Genomic DNA, 17,211 nt, shown 5'->3' on the forward strand with positions numbered 1-17,211 from the left:
TATCGTTACTAAAGGCATATGCTTGAGTGATGAATCATAAAATTGTCATTAGTACATTGACCAGTAATGATTTTAGTACTGAAAATTATGACAATATACTATATCATCACTATAAACAGAGTTTTAGATACTACTTTATTATCTTGTCACTAAACGATATACACGTACAGTAACTGTTTTAAAATATCATCACTAAAGACATAAGTTTTAGTAATGAATTATAAATTTGTCATTAATGATTTGACCAATATTGATTTTGACACCAAAATTATGATAATATAATATGTCATCACTAAAAATATAGACTTTTATTAACCACTCTATAAGTTTGTAATTAAAAGTATAAATCGACAATGACCATTTTAAAATATCATTACTAAAGACAAAGTTTTAGGGATGAATCATAAAATTATCATTAGTGAATCGACCAAAATTGATTTTGGTGCCAAAATTATTTTTCTACCTTAAAAAAGCTCTATTTAATTATGATTTTTTGTGATAAAATAAAAAATAGGCACAAAAGATAGATATTTTGTGACAGTATTTTCTTTTGTCGTTAAAGATATAGAGTAAAATGGTTTGTTGTGACCACTTCTTATTTTCGTCAATAATATTGGGCCTTTTTGCAACTAGAATTGTATTTTGTTACTAAGAGTTTGCCACTAAAATTCTAAATTCTTGTAGTGGCTAGCAAATAGAAGATAGTGCGGCAAGGAGATTTCTGGCAAAGGAAAGGGATTGGCAATGAGAGATATCCGGACTATGAGCTGCGAGGAGAGCTCTAGTGAAGGGAAGAGAGGGAGAAGGGCTACCGGTGGAGGAGAATCGAGTCGAGGGAAGAGATGCCGGGTTCGGGAGAGATTAGGGAAATAGCATTATTTCAGGGATCAAAAAAACAAAGTATTACATGCGGAAGAAAGTGATTGCAGGTAGACAATGGATGGGTTGGGTTTTCCAAGGAGACCCATTAACCTGTTAACCACTCCTAGAATAAAAAAGAAAAGTAATTTCAAAATTTTGATTAATTTTTACTTAAAATAAATATAATTTTAGCTAACGGCATCAGGATTGTTATGTCAAGAGTATTTGTACAAAAATAATATTTGATGGGGGTATAGATACAAATATTAATTTTAAAAAAATATTTATGTCAATTTGAATATTGAAGAGGGTATTTACGACCAGTCATCGGTGCCGCGAACGAGGCGCTCCTCCTAACCTTATATAATCTAGTCATGTGTTATTGATGCCCTGGATAGGTGGATACAAAAGAGAGGTACACACACAGAGAGAGAGAGAGAGAGAGAGAGAGAGAGAGAGAGAGAGAGAGAGATGGCAGCCATTGTTGTTGTGGCTCTGCTGCTCACAGCTCATGTTATCGGAGCCTCGGCCTCTCCATCAGTCATTATCGTCGGCGCCGGCTTGTCCGGTGAGAACATCACAGACAGCGCGACATGCACTTAATTCGAATCCTACTTAGAGCTATGGTTCTTCTTCACTGCTATAACAATATATGTAAACCTAACCCACATCATTTTCCTTACCTTTGAATCCAACCACCTCAGGGATCTCGGCGGCAAAAACCCTATCGGATGCCGGGATAAAGGACATCCTCATCCTCGAGGCCACAGACCACATTGGTGGCCGCATTCACAAGACCAAATTCGCAGGGCTCAACGTGGAGCTGGGAGCCAACTGGGTAGAAGGGGTCAATGGCAACATGATGAATCCCATATGGGAAATGGTTAACAAGCTCCAACTGAAGACCTTCTACTCAGACTATAATAACCTCTCCTCCAACACTTACATGCAAGGGTACATACCACACTAAAATCTAATTTCGCCTTCTCCTCTCTCACCTTTCTTTTGTATCATGTTTTCTTTGCATATATATATATCATGTTTGTTTTAATGGTTTTTTCTATGTAGTGGTCGGCTACACAAAGCCTCCGTAGTGCAGGAGGCCATTGATCTCTCTGAGAAAGTCGACGAATCCGGAGAGAAACTATCCAAGTCATTAGCTCCCAGCGGGCAAGAAGACATCTCCGTCTTGACATACCAACGCCTCAAGAACCAGTTAAGACTGATGACCATATATTTTAGGTTTAAAAACTAGCTAGTTCCTCTCTTTTTTTTCTTTCTTTCTTTCTTCTTATGAGTTAGGCCTCAACTACGTCTTCTTAGTGCTCATATACTGTGTGGTTATCGTATGCTTTGATGGTCGTTTATCTATAACTAAGGTTGGGCATTGACGTTGTAGCGTTCCTTCGTCGCCTTTGGAGATGGCACTAGATTACTACCTTCATGACTACGAGTTTGCAGAGCCTCCGCGAGTGACGAGCCTGCAAAACACCGTGCCTCTGCGCACATTTGCCGACTTTGGCGACGACCTCTATTTCGTGGGAGACCAAAGGGGCTACGAGACTGTGGTGTACGATGTGGCTAAACAGTTCCTCAAGACCAACAGCAATGGCTCCATCGTGGATCCTCGGCTCCTGTTAAACAAGGTATTCTTTTTAATATCCTTTCCACTGGATGCCAGCTATGGTCAAGATTTGTTTAACGTATCTCTTCTACTGTTTATAGCTCTTTTTCTAATGATCTATTCCCATGTCATATTTGCATGGAAACCACGTGGTGAGGGTAGAAGAAGTTTGGCAGGTACAGTCTCCCGTGATTAATAATAGAAGGCGGATTGGCTCCCGACATAATTAATTTATTAGTTGATAGAGAAAAAGTTACGGCACACCTTGGGACCTCATGAATTACCGCTTGACCGATATCATATTCTTACTACTAGGTTACTGGACAAGGCCGGGCACCACATAATTAATTTACTTAATTTTTTGATGCTGAAAATTTATTTAGCTAGAACTGGATGGTTCTGCTGTAGTGAGCAGGACGACTCACGCCCCCTCTCATTTGGCTAAAATTAGATGGTCCTGCTGTAGTGAACAGGGCTGCCCATCTTCCCTTCTTCATTTTTTGAACCGTGTTTTGGCCCCTTCCGAACAGAATTGTCCATTTATTAGATTTACCATTCCGGGCCAACTTCTGGTACACGATAAAATCGGACGGTGGGACGTCCTGTCGAGAAAATGCGACGGACTGATGTAACTTATCATGGATGGCGCTTACTATAAAGGGCCAACCATTTTCAGTCATGTAACATTATGAAACTTTTTTTTGGTGTCAAGTTGGACACAAAAATATATGTTGCTTTCTTACAAGCTTAAAATAATTATAAATGCTCATTAAAATCCCACCAACAAAAGGCACCACGTGGCTCTCTTCTTTCTCGTCAGCGTCTAGGTTTAGACTATTAACGAGTTTTGTTGAAGTCCGAGACTTAACTCCTTTAAAAATCCGAAGGGTATTTTGATCAGCTTAACTTTTATTCTCCATTTTAGGGATGTAGAGCATTCTGATTTTCAGATCCTGACTGACTTGTATTTTAGTCTGATGCAGATTCTGGGATCCCGATATAGTTGGATGATGATCGATGAAATAAACAAAATCTCAGCATATAAACAAATAGTTCGGGCCTCTACAATAAAAAATTATTATCAATGGCTATACATTCTGTAAGTACCTTCGCCAATAAGAACGAGATGAGAGCAATTGTATGAAGGGCTAGTTAGATTAATTTCGGTAGATTGGTGTGTGATGAAAAGTAGTGGAAGAGTAGGAGGGAGAGAGTGTAGGCTGCTGATGTATGTGTATATAAATATATAATATACATACATATGCGCATGATACACATTTAAGAAAAGAGAGAAGGAAGAGAAAGTTACAAAATCCAATTTGCTTGAAAGTTTTATTAGAGAGTCCAATCTGATAAGTAAAGGAGGAGAGAGGGAATGTGTGGTTGTTAAGGATGAGAAAATTAGTGGTTAGTGAGGTAGGTAACATATTTTAAGATAATAGAGGGGTAACTTTGGCATAAAATTGGCAAACAGAATCAAGAAAAAATATTTTCTTATTTCAAAAATGTCACAAACACACATATATATATCTATGAGAAAATGATAATGTCTATAATTACAATTTACTTAGATTATTACTTTGTATGTTCTCTAAATGCTTATCTTTGTTTTCAAAATTTTATTTTTGAAATTCCCGCTTATGAAAAGTTCGAGCAACCTAAACAATGTTGTGAATGATAATCTTCTGTTATTGTCCATCATTTTCTGCTATGTTGTTATTATGTTATTTTAACACTAAATAATTCTGGATATACCGCATGGGATTGTAATTGTTAATATAACCCATAACGACACTAATACCAATTTCAAGTCAGGTCCATCTTAACATAACAACGTGGTTGTTGTTGAAAACTTGCATGTAAGAGCGTGTGAAAAATTAGATAGATTTCATTCCTCAAAAATGGAGAAATTAAATAGATTAGATATTAATAAAAACTTAAATAAAAAATCTTATTAAGCTCTATTTAGTCTTGATTCTTCTTTTATAAGAGAGTCCAATTTCCAGGCCTCCAGACTTGGATCAAGCGTTTCCCCCTCCGTTGCCTAACCAACGTCATCCCATCATCGTCTACTGCCCCTTCTTTACACCATACCACCTCTGGATTAGGTTGTCAATGAAAAATATATTCTAGAGAACTTATTCTTGAAACAACTTTTTTAGGTGTCAAAAGAAAGAATTTTTTCAAGGGTTTTATATAAGAGGTCTTTGGGTTAATTGTACTCATATTTTCTTTTCTGAAAAAAACTAGATGGACTATTTGAATCTTGAAGGTTGGATGAGATTCCTCTCTTCTGAAATGCCTGAGGCTCATAAGAAACATATTTTTAAATTAACATTTATGTATTTGTTTCAAATGATTTTTAATTTATAATTGTTTTACTTTCTTAAATTTTATTGGTCCAACTGATTTATCAGCAGGATGGATCATACACTTGGCCCTTCAAGCAAGCAAATGCCCACTTAAGGATAATCCTAATCATCATCATAAATGTTGCTTTAATCGGCATTGATATTTTAACAAAGATTTTTTTTGACAAAAAATGGTTGTTGGCACCAATGTCGATCTATTCTGGTGATAATTAACTTGCACTATGCTGGTCAGAATTTGCACTTTAACTAAAACTTGGGAACTAAGAAATATTCAACCTTTGTGTTAAAGAAGTTGCATACCTTTGTGGAATAGCGCGATGTCTATGTATGAATGTTGTCTGATACCTAGGTCACAATAACAAGTATCATTGTACAAATTAATACAGTTGCAAAATTAAAATAATAGGAGCAAATAAACTTTTATTAATAAAATAAAAGTTACCTATATCGTCCAAGAATACTGTTTTAAAACACATGGCCATTATTCACCTCGGGACATCAATATCAACACAAACATGTATGACCAGCCAAGAACATATTTATAGCACCCACTTAGTCCAAATAGAACACTTGTTCTATCTTCACAATTCCGTCACTCTATGTCATAGCATTTGGTTCACTTCACAAGAAAATGCCAATGTTGTATCCCAAAGGTCAATACAATTTTCTGAGACTCGAGCCTGCTCTGACCGACCTTCGAGCCTACCTTCTAAGGCCAAACTTTGCCCTTACTTGAACTTTGATCTTTCAGCTTGGCCTCGACCTTTTGTTCATTTTTTTAATTATAAAAAATACTAAAAAATATATAAAAATATTTTAAAAATGCTAAATATGAATGACTCAATATTAGCGATAATCTCCAATATGTTTATTATCCCATTAAGTTTAAATATCTAAATAATTGTCTACTAAGTTTACAAATATATTAAACATAAACAAATAATACAAGAAAAAAAATTCAGAATGGATTGGGCTTTAATCTTCAAGCCTGAGTTGTACCTTTTCTAGGCCCAACCCCAACCGCCCGGCCTAAAACCTTGGCTCAAGCCTGCACAAAAGGCTATGGGCATGAAAGGCCAAGCAAGCTACCTAGCCCATGAGCATGTCTAGTTTGACATGCAAGTATTAGGGAATTATCGAAGAAATGTTACTTATTCAAACAAATGTTACAAACTAATCCAAACATTAGCTCGAAGGTCTAAAGAGAGAGAGCGAGAAGGTCCATAACAAAGTAGGAAAGGAAAATTTTGATATTATTTTTAATGTGATATATATATATATATATATATATATATATATATATATATATATATACTTTCGATATTTGTGCTGGTTTATTAGGTGTTTTTTCCCCTTATGCTATATAACTATAACCATAGTTGTTAAATCCAAACTAGAGATAGACTTAGCCAAGTGGCCAAGCCACCAAGTCATTGTTCCAATTGCTGGGTTAATGATCAGACCAAATGTATAAGAAAAAGATTTTAAAAATTTAAAAATATAAAATTTAGATACAACCTAAGAAAAAGATACATATTATTGATAAATTTCCAAATTTAAATGCTACACTTTAAATTATATGGATTTATATCCTATATTTTTTATTATTTGCGACATGAATGTAAAGTTAATCATGAAACATCTATTTTTTAAAAAATATAATAAGTATTCGTAATATGAAAGAAATGTAGAACTAATTGATATCTTTGAATTATTTTAAATTGTTAAGTTTTGGAAATACCCTAAAGCAATTAAAGTATATATATATTTCCATTTTTTACTAACAAGAAGAATTTTACTATTGAAATATCACTCAATAACATAAAATAGTTTCCTTTATTCTTTCTCTCATAGGAAGTGCATGCAAAACTATTTTTATTTGTTGTTGTTTCATCTTCTGCTGGTTGTTATGCATGAACTTAGCTCAATTGATAGAGAATTGTTATGCAATGACTATAAGTTATTCTTCCTAATGAGATAAATCATGTATTGCTTATGCATATTCTCTCCCTTGAAATATTTACCACAATTATGAATTGTACACAATGTACATGCGATCACCTATCAACAAGGGCCAAAGCACAATTGTAGGTATACACACACATACCATCATAAAATTTTTGTTTATGAATTGCCTTCCTTTTTTTATAGATTTGATATGGTTTCTTGAAGTCCTTCTCTAGTATTTTACCATTGTATCGACATTTTTTATGAATTTTGAATTTCACTTTAACTAAATATATGGAAACTAGAGGAGAAAATAGTTAATATATAATTTTGAAACATTATCATATTTAAAATTCAAGTTAGAATTATCTTACCAACATTATTGATAATGAAATACAACCATTTCTCTCTAAAAAGGTTAACAAATTTGGTCTACTGTCATAGGTGGTAAGGCACATCCTTTATTCGAATGGAGGTGTGACTGTCATTACAGAGGATGGCATGAGTTATAAAGCAGCATATGTGATGGTTTCTGTTAGCATTGGCGTCCTCCAAACAAAACTCATCGATTTCAAGCCAGTCTTACCTGTAAGAAATGATGTTGTTAATTTACAATAAATGCAAACTTATTTATGGTTTTAATTTAACATCGCTGACCTATTCTAAGATTAAACAATATGCTATTACGAATGTTTCTAATTCTTGCTTATTATTGGTGGCTTTTACTATCATGACACTGGGTCAGCGATGGAAAATCCTAGCAATATACCAGTTTGACATGGCTGTTTACACCAAAATCTTCCTTAAGTTCCCTTACAAATTCTGGCCTGAAGGGAATGGGACAGAGTTCTTCATTTACACCAGTGAAAGAAGGGGATATTATCCAATATGGCAGGTAAGCCTTTCCTTATCTTAAGATTTGTTTATAGACTAAGTAGCTCTTCCTTCATTTTTTTTCTTCTTTAGAGCAAAAAGAACTATTCTTTTCATAGTAATTTATGGCATACAATACTGGCCATTAGATACTTCTTAACCCATCTAATACTCTGATTGGACTAAATTTGTGATGAGAAGTCTATGAGTGCTCCTTACCTCTTCAATGTTGTTTGCAGCAATTTGAAAAGCAATACCCAGGAGCCAATGTCCTCATGGTTACAGTCACAGACGACGAATCTAGAAGGATAGAGCAACAAAAAGACTCCGAGACAAAGGCAGAAGTCATGGAAGTTCTTAGAGAAATGTTTGGTAGAAACATACCAGAGGCAACTGACATACTTGTTCCTAGATGGTGGTCCAATAGGTTTTACAAGGGTAGCTTCTCTAACTGGCCAATTGGAGTAAACCGATATGAGTACGATCAGATTAGGGTAATAAGCCAATGCCTTGTATTTATGAGATATTTTAGCTTATCAATATTGCTAATAAACAAATGATTAGATAATAATAATGCCAACCTTAGAGATTATAATTCAAGAATTCATCTAATTGTTCACTTATGATGAAGGCACCTGTTGGAAGAGTTTACTTCACCGGGGAGCACACGAGTGAGCATTACAATGGTTATGTCCATGGTGCCTACCTTTCAGGTTTGTTTTCTTTAATCTCACAAATCATCAAAAGATCTTTACCAAATTTGATGCTTATATTTTAATAACTCATCCTTTTCAGGCATCGATTCTGCAAACATGGTGATTAAATGTATCAAGAATAAAATGTGCAAGGTCCAAATCAAAGCCAAGGATGCATAAGTTCAGGTAGTAATTATCTTTTTCTTTATGACAATATGCACATATCATATTTATCTAAGAAAAATATGCACCTATCCTTGAACACTTATTAAAAGGGTTTTAATAAAACAAGACAACAATTTTCATGAGTTGCAAGAATAAAGTGCCATTTTTTTTCTCAAGAAAAGCTTTGGTGAAACTTTATTACTTTCATTAAGACAGATAGATTTACGAAATGAAATGAAGGCCCTAAGGCCAGCAAAATAAAAGAAAAATCAAGAAGAAAAGGGGATAGAAAAATATGCAAAGCTTGAAAGTTAGAGGCAGGTTTAACAAGAAACTTGGAGGAGTTAGGAAAAAATCTATTATTCCTTCCAAACAAAATCACCCAACAACTAGAAGCAAAAATATGTCAAATCCTTCTTCCAAGATTATTCAATATAATTTTGTTTTCAAATGTACCAAAAACATTGATCTTAGTTGGATGTACAAATATAGTGTCCCAATAAGAGTCTGCCAGATAGATTTAAAAAACATGTGTTACAAGAGAAGATGATTGAAGTTGTTGAATAACCAATTGACCCCTAAAACTTAAGCTGATAGAAAAAGGATCAACGTATATTAGGCTTAACAACCCCCTCACGTGCAGCCCAGACCATGCTATTGTCAAATAACTAAGTCAGAAACATATAAAAATCAAGATAATAGATAAACTAGGGATATTTAAACAATATAACTAAATTTTAGGGATTTAAAATTGTGAACTCCAAAAATCTAAGCTATGGTCATATTAAGTAATTAATCAACCTCAAAAACTTAATCTAACAGGGAAATAATTGAGCATCTATATTAGGCTTGACATAAGTCTTTTTAGATCCTTGACAAAACATGACTTTGAGGCACCATCCAATTCCAAGTTTGTTTGATATCAGCCAAATAAAAATCTTTATTTCTTAAGGACCAAATTATACCAAATTAGTTTTGCTTACTACTATCACTATTATCACAACTATACTACTACCACAACTAGCACCACCACCACCATCACCAGTACTATGTTTGAGATTAGCTAAATAAAAATTCTGATCTTCTGAAGGGCCAAATTATTTCACTATCAAAAGTACCACTAGATTTCCAAGCTACCATGTTTGAGATTAGACAAATAAACAATTACTAGTACTAATCCTATGTTTTCCAAGTTACTATTTTTGAGATTAACCAAATAAAAATCTTGATATTCTCAAAGACTACCACCACCACTGCTACTGCAACTACTATTTCAATTGCTATTTCTACTACACTACTATTATTACTACAATATTATACTAGGTTTTGATCCAACTATATCTTGTTATCCGAAGGTTGAACATTTTGAAGAAAATCAAAAAGAATAATGAGTTCCAAACTAGTAGCATCTAGAAAGACTTTCAGATCTAAGGTCCCAAGATAGTTAGTCATTAACAAAGAACATCAGATCGACAACTAAAATTCTTTATCTTCAAAGAGGGTTAGTCCCAAGAGAGTTAGTACTACAATGCACTGTATCTTGATCCAACTATATTTTAATGACCCAAAGGTTAAATATTCATCAACTTTATAGAAACTATTCAAGGATCTCTCTGGAATCTTATCATCTAATCATTAACTTACGTGAATCAAGAGCCAACAAAGAATAGATCATGGATTTTAAGGATACCATTCCTAAATTAAAAAAAACTTTGGCCATTATTTTAGTAGAAAACTATTATATTCTTCTTTGTGCATAATATGTTATTGAAACTATCATGAACAAAGAGCAATTTGACATAAATACTTTATTTCTTGCTTCTATGTTCTAAGAATATCATATTAACAACTAACTCTGTCTTGTAGATTTGAGTAGTACGGGGGTGCAAATTGGCTTCAAAGAAAAAGTGGATATATGTCTCTCTAGTCACTTAGGTGCTGTTGTTGTCTCTTAGTTTACCTATGTATGCTTTCTTGAGAACAATGTTTGCTATCTTTTACTTTCTTTATTTTCTCAAATAATGGAGGGTGCATCAACAATTTCAAATGAAAGAAGAGAGGACTACCCATATTGAATACTCAAGTCAACACCCTCAAAGTTCAAGCATGGAATTTTCTGAATTTGGTTAAGGGTTTCAACAACTATGCTACAGCTCAATTGTAATCGTATGTTTCCCATCAATTGTTTATGGAGCAAACAATGAGTCGTATGATATGAATTAATTCTGCTACTAATAAGTCCATGTTTAAGAGGACATAATGGAGAAACTTTATTTGTTCACATGCATTATTTCCAAATAATCATCTTTTTTGCCAACAAAAATTATATATTTTGAGGAGCAAAGAGGAAATTCATAATTAAACATTGAACACTCTCAGAGAAAAAAAATTTAGTTTTGACTGTTGGACATATAGACCGATATGTGCTAGCGACTAATAATTTTTTTTTCCTTGTTATTTCATAGGGCTTCCATTATTTCGGCCTTAGGACTTCCTTTCAAGCATACTTTTCTGATAGGTCGAAATTAAAATTCAAGGTAAAAGAAGAATTCTTCATGCATGGATCATCCCTCACTAGCATATTGATTCTTTCCATGTCTACATCTTCAGGCTACAAAAGTGACCCATTTAGTCAACAACTAGAAACTGCTTGATAATGGCAAAAAAAAAAAAATCCATTGGAATATATATAGTCCCAATCATGACTGGCTTGACATAGTAAAATGGTATTGATACTTGAAATAAGTTTCCACTTAATAAATATTTCTTTCTGTAATTACTAGATCCTACATCTTGCTAGCAAAAGCTTCTATGGACTTCACCAAATGAGTCCTATCCTAGATACACCATCATAACCTTGTTTCTTGTTAATTTGAAGAGAATAATACTCGTGTTATTGTTTTAGCTTCCACACTGTAGTTGATAGATTTACATGGGAATAGGCTTGTATCTTTCGTACGAAAGAAGGATTCACATTTCTACGCACAAATCCACCTTTAGATCCTCCTCTAATCACTTTAAGATATGTGCAGGCAGATAATGATTAAATTTAGAGCGCCTTGAGATCTGTGTGATAGGTAATCCAATAGTGGATTGGCGCAAAGGAGGTGATGGGTATGTGTCACTGATGTATGTAGGAGGTGACTGCTTCAGCTTCACATAGCATAGCAGAAGTGAAAAAACAAGAAAACTAAACTAGAAGAAAAACTAGAAGCTAAAAATTAAATTTAAAAGGCTAACTAGAACTAGCAGTTAAAGCTAGAGACAACTAGTAACTTCATCTCGGTACTAAAGATGTGAGTTGATGCTTCAAATTCATCGAGGATCTTTAAATGAATCCAGGAGTCACCAACATCGACCAACTCATAGTTGATATTCCTTGGAGTCTGCTTAGGCTTATTTCGAAATCCACTAGAGCATGTAGAAAATCAATCATGCATGAGAAGGAGACACAAATGTGAACTTGAAATTGATATGGTTTCATTGATTGAAAGAAATTTGAGTACATAGAGGATATTTATAGCTTTCTTGGGTTCCTTACATTGATGAGTCTCATCGGTGCTCTTAGAACTAGATTAAGACAAGACTCCTAGAAACTAATCCCTAAACTTAGAAGCATTTGTAGATACGAATTCTTCTTTGATGGAAGCCTATATGCCCTACTAAAAACAAGACTCTTAGAATCAAAGAGTTCTTGTCTCCCAAAGTGTCACAACCAATATTTAAACTTTGCTAGATAACCCCCACCTAGAAAAACAAATCTTGCTCCTCATTTGGTTAACATCAACATTCCAAATGTAGACACTTGTCTGCTTTTAATGCCCCAATTTTTCATGGATTTAGAAAAAAAAATATGGATTTGGATCTAAAGTGTGACCTATTTGAAAAACCTAGTTGAGTTTGAGTTTATTTTGCTTACCTAAATTCCAAAACCAGACTGCACCACTAATCAAGTCTAAAATACGTCAAACATTAGATGATACGACACAAACAAACCCAACCAAACTTGATTTGATTCAACCCAAATCTGATGACTTTTAAAATTCAGCTAAACCTTCCGGATTCAGTTCATAATTTAGGTTTTGTACCAAAACATTTTATTTTTTGGTGAAAGGCTCAAGTAAAGCTGAATGGTGTTATTACAAATAACATTAGCGGTAAGATCTTGCACTAACATCTCTCTATTTGTCATTGAAGCTGGTACTAATATTACTTTTAAACTAGAAAAAATGTAAATCTTCCACTAGATCCAAACCTAAACTCTGTTGAATTGGACCTAAATGCAATGGATTAGGTTTGGCTCATGCTTGACTAAAGCTAGGCTGGGAGACCATATGAATGTAATTAGTTTCTACTCTCCCAACCTGACCCGATCTAAGTAGCGACTGGTTTATTTTTGAGCCTTAAATCATAATTAAAAAAGAAATCATGTTGATCAACTACTTTCCCTTCTTGTCTTTTGTTATACTTAGTGATTCGCATACTCCTTCAACCAGATAAAAAAAATCATGTTAGGTTTGCATTATGTTATAGCCAGTGCAGACCTAGCTTCATTGCAGGTCTAGTCTCTTTTGGCTCAAGACTATATCTAAGTAATAGCATTCCTTCTTTCAAGCTCCATTAATATTTACTAAAATGCTCCATCATGGGCCCAATAGATCATATGAACATTGAAAACCTCTTTGGCAACATCCACCAAATCAAGCAACATCAGTAGGAAAAGAGCATGGAAGGGGGAGATAGGGGGGAATGAGAGGACCCAAGATCCATTGAGGTGTGTGGTTTGCACTGCGAAGTGCTGTGCAACACTCGATGACTGTCATTGGGAGATAAACGGTTATCAAATAAGACGGTCTTACATACCATACATGATGCATCGCTGTTGATAACTGTCCATCTCCTGATGATGGCTATTGAGCACTGCATAACACTTTATGATGCAAAACATGCACCACTGAGGATCCATGTTGGAGTGAGAGGGAGAGGGAGATGGAAGGGGCTCGCAAGGCTAAATCCAAGCTAGATTAAAAAGAGTCCTCAAAAGATCTTTTTCTAATCCTGCCAGTATCAGGCCCGCAACCCACATTAATAAACCTTTTAGTGGATCAGCCTAGGTGTCTTGACTACAGGCCCATTACTTCATTTATTGATCATGGGCCAATGATTCTACTAAGGGGTAGCCACCCGTTGGTCCAAAATCAAGTCTGAAATACCAAACATGGGAATGCCCAAGTGCTTACTCTAGATGGGCAAACATTAAACACATCAAAGCAAGCAGCCTACTAAAATAGTCCTACCCCAAAGGTCAATTCTTCAGAATTTAACAGCCCATAGACTAAAACATCTCTAACTAGTCCTTACAATTTAAAGCTATATAATTATTTTCAGGAACAACCCACTCTTCTCAACCACGCCGCATAGAAACCTACTAGTCCTTGACGCATCAGGCCTCTGAACTTAACCCATGAATGAATTGTGTGCCTAGTTAAAAATCCAGGACTCTTAAGCTTTTAGTGAAGGCCAGGACTCGAGCGCACGAGTGGCTTGCTGCTTGAAGCTAATAGAAAATTCTCCATCTAATCTTCGTACTTCTTAGTGCTTCATCAACAATGAGGACTGCCCTGTCTAGTAGTGTAGCACTTGTGGGCCATGGTTGGCTGCTCAAGTTAAATCTTTTACTTTGGGTGACGATTAAAAACAAGCAGCTAAAGGTAAAAGCACTTGTGAACATCTCTTCCATAGATGTATATATTTGTGCATCCTAAAGTGGTCTGTAATATAGCTTATTTTGGTGTAGAAGACTGGCTGGGATCAGTGAAGTCACCGTGGACTGTTTGGAGTGAATGGCTGGTACGGGCGAGGAAGAGAGGTGGGATTGGGTTGGAGCAGTGTCTTCCTTGTTTTGGGCAGTCTAGAGAGAGCAGAAAAATGAGATCTTTACTCAGGAAGAGAGATTTCCGTTAGAGCATTGAGGTATTATTTATTCGCTAACTTTTTATTGAATCGATTCGTATATTGATGAAAATGAAACACAGTTAGTCTGCTTCAGAGACCCCGGTGTCATCAGCAGCAGCAAGCTGCCTCTCTTGTGCTCTCTTCTCATATTTCTCACTGATCCCTGTCCTATATATCCGTTTGTACGTGCTGCATTTGGTTAGGAACTTATTTTCTATTCTCTCTTTGCTCATTGGGATCTCTGCAGTTTGTGGTGGAGCTTGTTTCCTTTATTCCTGTGATTGTCATGATGACTGCTCTATAACTCTAAGCTTCCCCTCATTTTAGTTTTCTCATTCTTTTTTGAGAAATATTTTGGCTTTCCTAGCTTTCTAGATCACCAAGGTCATTGCTTGTCACCAAGTTTACCAACCTTGGTACTTTTATAAGTTCATCAAGCATGACCTATCTTTACGTATCCACCGGCCCTCTTATGGATCTTTCTCAATCAATAAGAGAATAAATTTTCAACTTAGCTACTCTTGTTAAAACTTGTAATAACTACTATACAGAAGATTGGTAATTATGTAACCATCAAAGTTACAGACTTGCAGAGATGAGAGTATATATTGCAGCATGGATATGAAAATGGTGAATATTCTGCCATAGCTTACCAAAGAACATGTGATACACCAAACTTCTCCCTCATACTTTGGCTTCAATAAGGGGATTGACCGAACTCCTTAATAGAGGGTGTTTCTTTTCTTGATTACCTATGCTCAACCAAAAAATAGAAGAAGGGTAATTGGGTGCAATCTTTATAACTGTATGAATCCTTCCATCATAGGTCCTATCCTAACAGATACTCTGTGGTCCTATATATAAAATAGTATCCATATATATCTTAGATTGGAAAACCTTAAATTGGGTCCAAGCTTTAAACCAAAATTCAGTACAAATGAGTAAATTAAACTTATGCTAAATCAACCCATGACGGAGTAAATATAAAATCTCCTACTTGAGCTATAACAATCCATTAATATATCTCTCCACCATATAAAAGAAATTATATATTTATATCTTAAAAATAGGTCGCTTGAACTACAAATGTTAAAATTGATTAAAACTACACATAGATCACTATGTGCTCTTTCTTTATATATCATAATTACTAGCAACTCCACCACAATCTCATGGAGCTTACATGCCAAAAATACCCTTAGGTTCTAGGCAAAGATCTCACTATCATTGTCATATACCATGATCCTTTATGCTTCAACTATAATTAACTTATGGTAATTATATTGAAAATGTAACCAACGATAAAGTAAAGATAAACCAAAATCATCTATTCATTAAAATGGCCTCAAAATATATATCTCATTCAATTTTAATTATCCAAACAACACATATTTATATAATTTATATGGTTTTTGATGGTAATTGATTCTAAAACTTTGTCATCTAGCTAGTACACATCTTTTGGACATTCTCTTTGCGGATGCTCGAAGGATTTTAAACCTAGGGTGGCAATCGGTTCGGGTCGACCAAGATATAGATCAGATCGGATACATGATAGATTAAAAATTTATCGACTCGAACTGACCTATTTATTAAACAAGTCAAAAACCCACATTCAAATTTGATCATTTTATTAAATAGATAATCTAGCTCGATCTACAGCAAGTTGAAATAAGTTAAATGGTAAACATTGCACATCCAAACCCTCCTATGCGAAGGGTGGACGGAAATGACATTTAGTTGCCATTTGGAGGGCCCCCTTCTGCTAACTTGGAAGGATCACATGGGCCATAGAACCCTCCAAATGCTAACAAGGCCAGGCCCAATTCCCCTTAATGTTGGTAGGCTTTGGACCCTTCTGAAGGAGCCATCAGCAGCATGTGGCTTAAAGCAAAAACGCAGGGCAAGGTTAAACACAAGAAGACTATTCCAGGTACAGGCCCCAGCCCAAAGCGTGTAAGCCAAATGCATTGCTTGGGGTTCTGAGGATCATGCAGTAGTTGGAATCTTGGCCTTGATTGCTAGTTGGAACTACATTTTGTCAGCCTTGTTATCCAATTATCTAATGTTACATTTTGTTGTTTTGGTTGTATTCAAGGACTAGGGCCTCCATTTTCTGTAGTTTTAATCAGTATGAATTAACTTCTCTTGCATGTATCATAAAGCTTAGGATCCATCTCTTTGTCATCCTCTGGTTTATACTCTTGTCACTTTGTTTACATGAATGAATCTTTACTAGTTTTCTTAAAAGAAATGAGTGGATCTCTACTGGTTATGAATTAATGGACCATGGAAGAGTTTATTTGTATTTCTTGTTAGTGCTTGATCCATGTCAAAATTATGTACTAGAACATTAGAGGTCTTGGACTTCCATTCAAGCAAAGAGTAGTGAGTGTTGTATAATGGTGGTTATTCAAGAGAGTAAAACTCCAAACCCTTCTCAAGCCTTTTTGAGATCCATTGGTGATAACAAAACTGATAAATGGCAATTCTTAATACCTCGGACACCTCGAGCAGTATATTGGAGAAATTATTGGTTGGACTAGGTCCACCAACTTAGTGGTGGGCCAATCCAACTAGAAATCAACAAGTATAAAGAAGAAAGAGGAGGAAAAATGGAGCTGGAGGAGAACAAAATTAGTGCCTTTCAAACCCAATTGATCCAAAGGTCTTTTGAACCTGCTCAAGCCTATGTTGTTGGCGAAACTCTCTGCTCTCC

General features: G+C 35.2%; 1 protein-coding gene across 1 annotated transcript; it reads left to right on the plus strand.

Moving 5' to 3' along the window:
• The first annotated feature begins 1,274 nt into the window (after positions 1-1,274).
• Positions 1,275-10,818, plus strand: LOC120108588 (polyamine oxidase 1-like). The gene is made up of 10 exons (XM_039122247.1): positions 1,275-1,429; positions 1,566-1,815; positions 1,930-2,076; positions 2,261-2,507; positions 7,249-7,392; positions 7,550-7,699; positions 7,917-8,171; positions 8,309-8,390; positions 8,473-8,558; positions 10,404-10,818. Exons 1-9 carry the CDS (start codon positions 1,333-1,335, stop codon positions 8,550-8,552), a joined length of 1,452 nt encoding a protein of 483 aa, XP_038978175.1. The 5' UTR covers positions 1,275-1,332; the 3' UTR covers positions 8,553-8,558; positions 10,404-10,818.
• The last annotated feature ends 6,393 nt before the right edge of the window (positions 10,819-17,211 follow it).

The sequence above is a fragment of the Phoenix dactylifera genome, unplaced genomic scaffold (assembly GCF_009389715.1).
Source record: "Phoenix dactylifera cultivar Barhee BC4 unplaced genomic scaffold, palm_55x_up_171113_PBpolish2nd_filt_p 001410F, whole genome shotgun sequence".
NCBI lineage: Eukaryota > Viridiplantae > Streptophyta > Magnoliopsida > Arecales > Arecaceae > Phoenix > Phoenix dactylifera.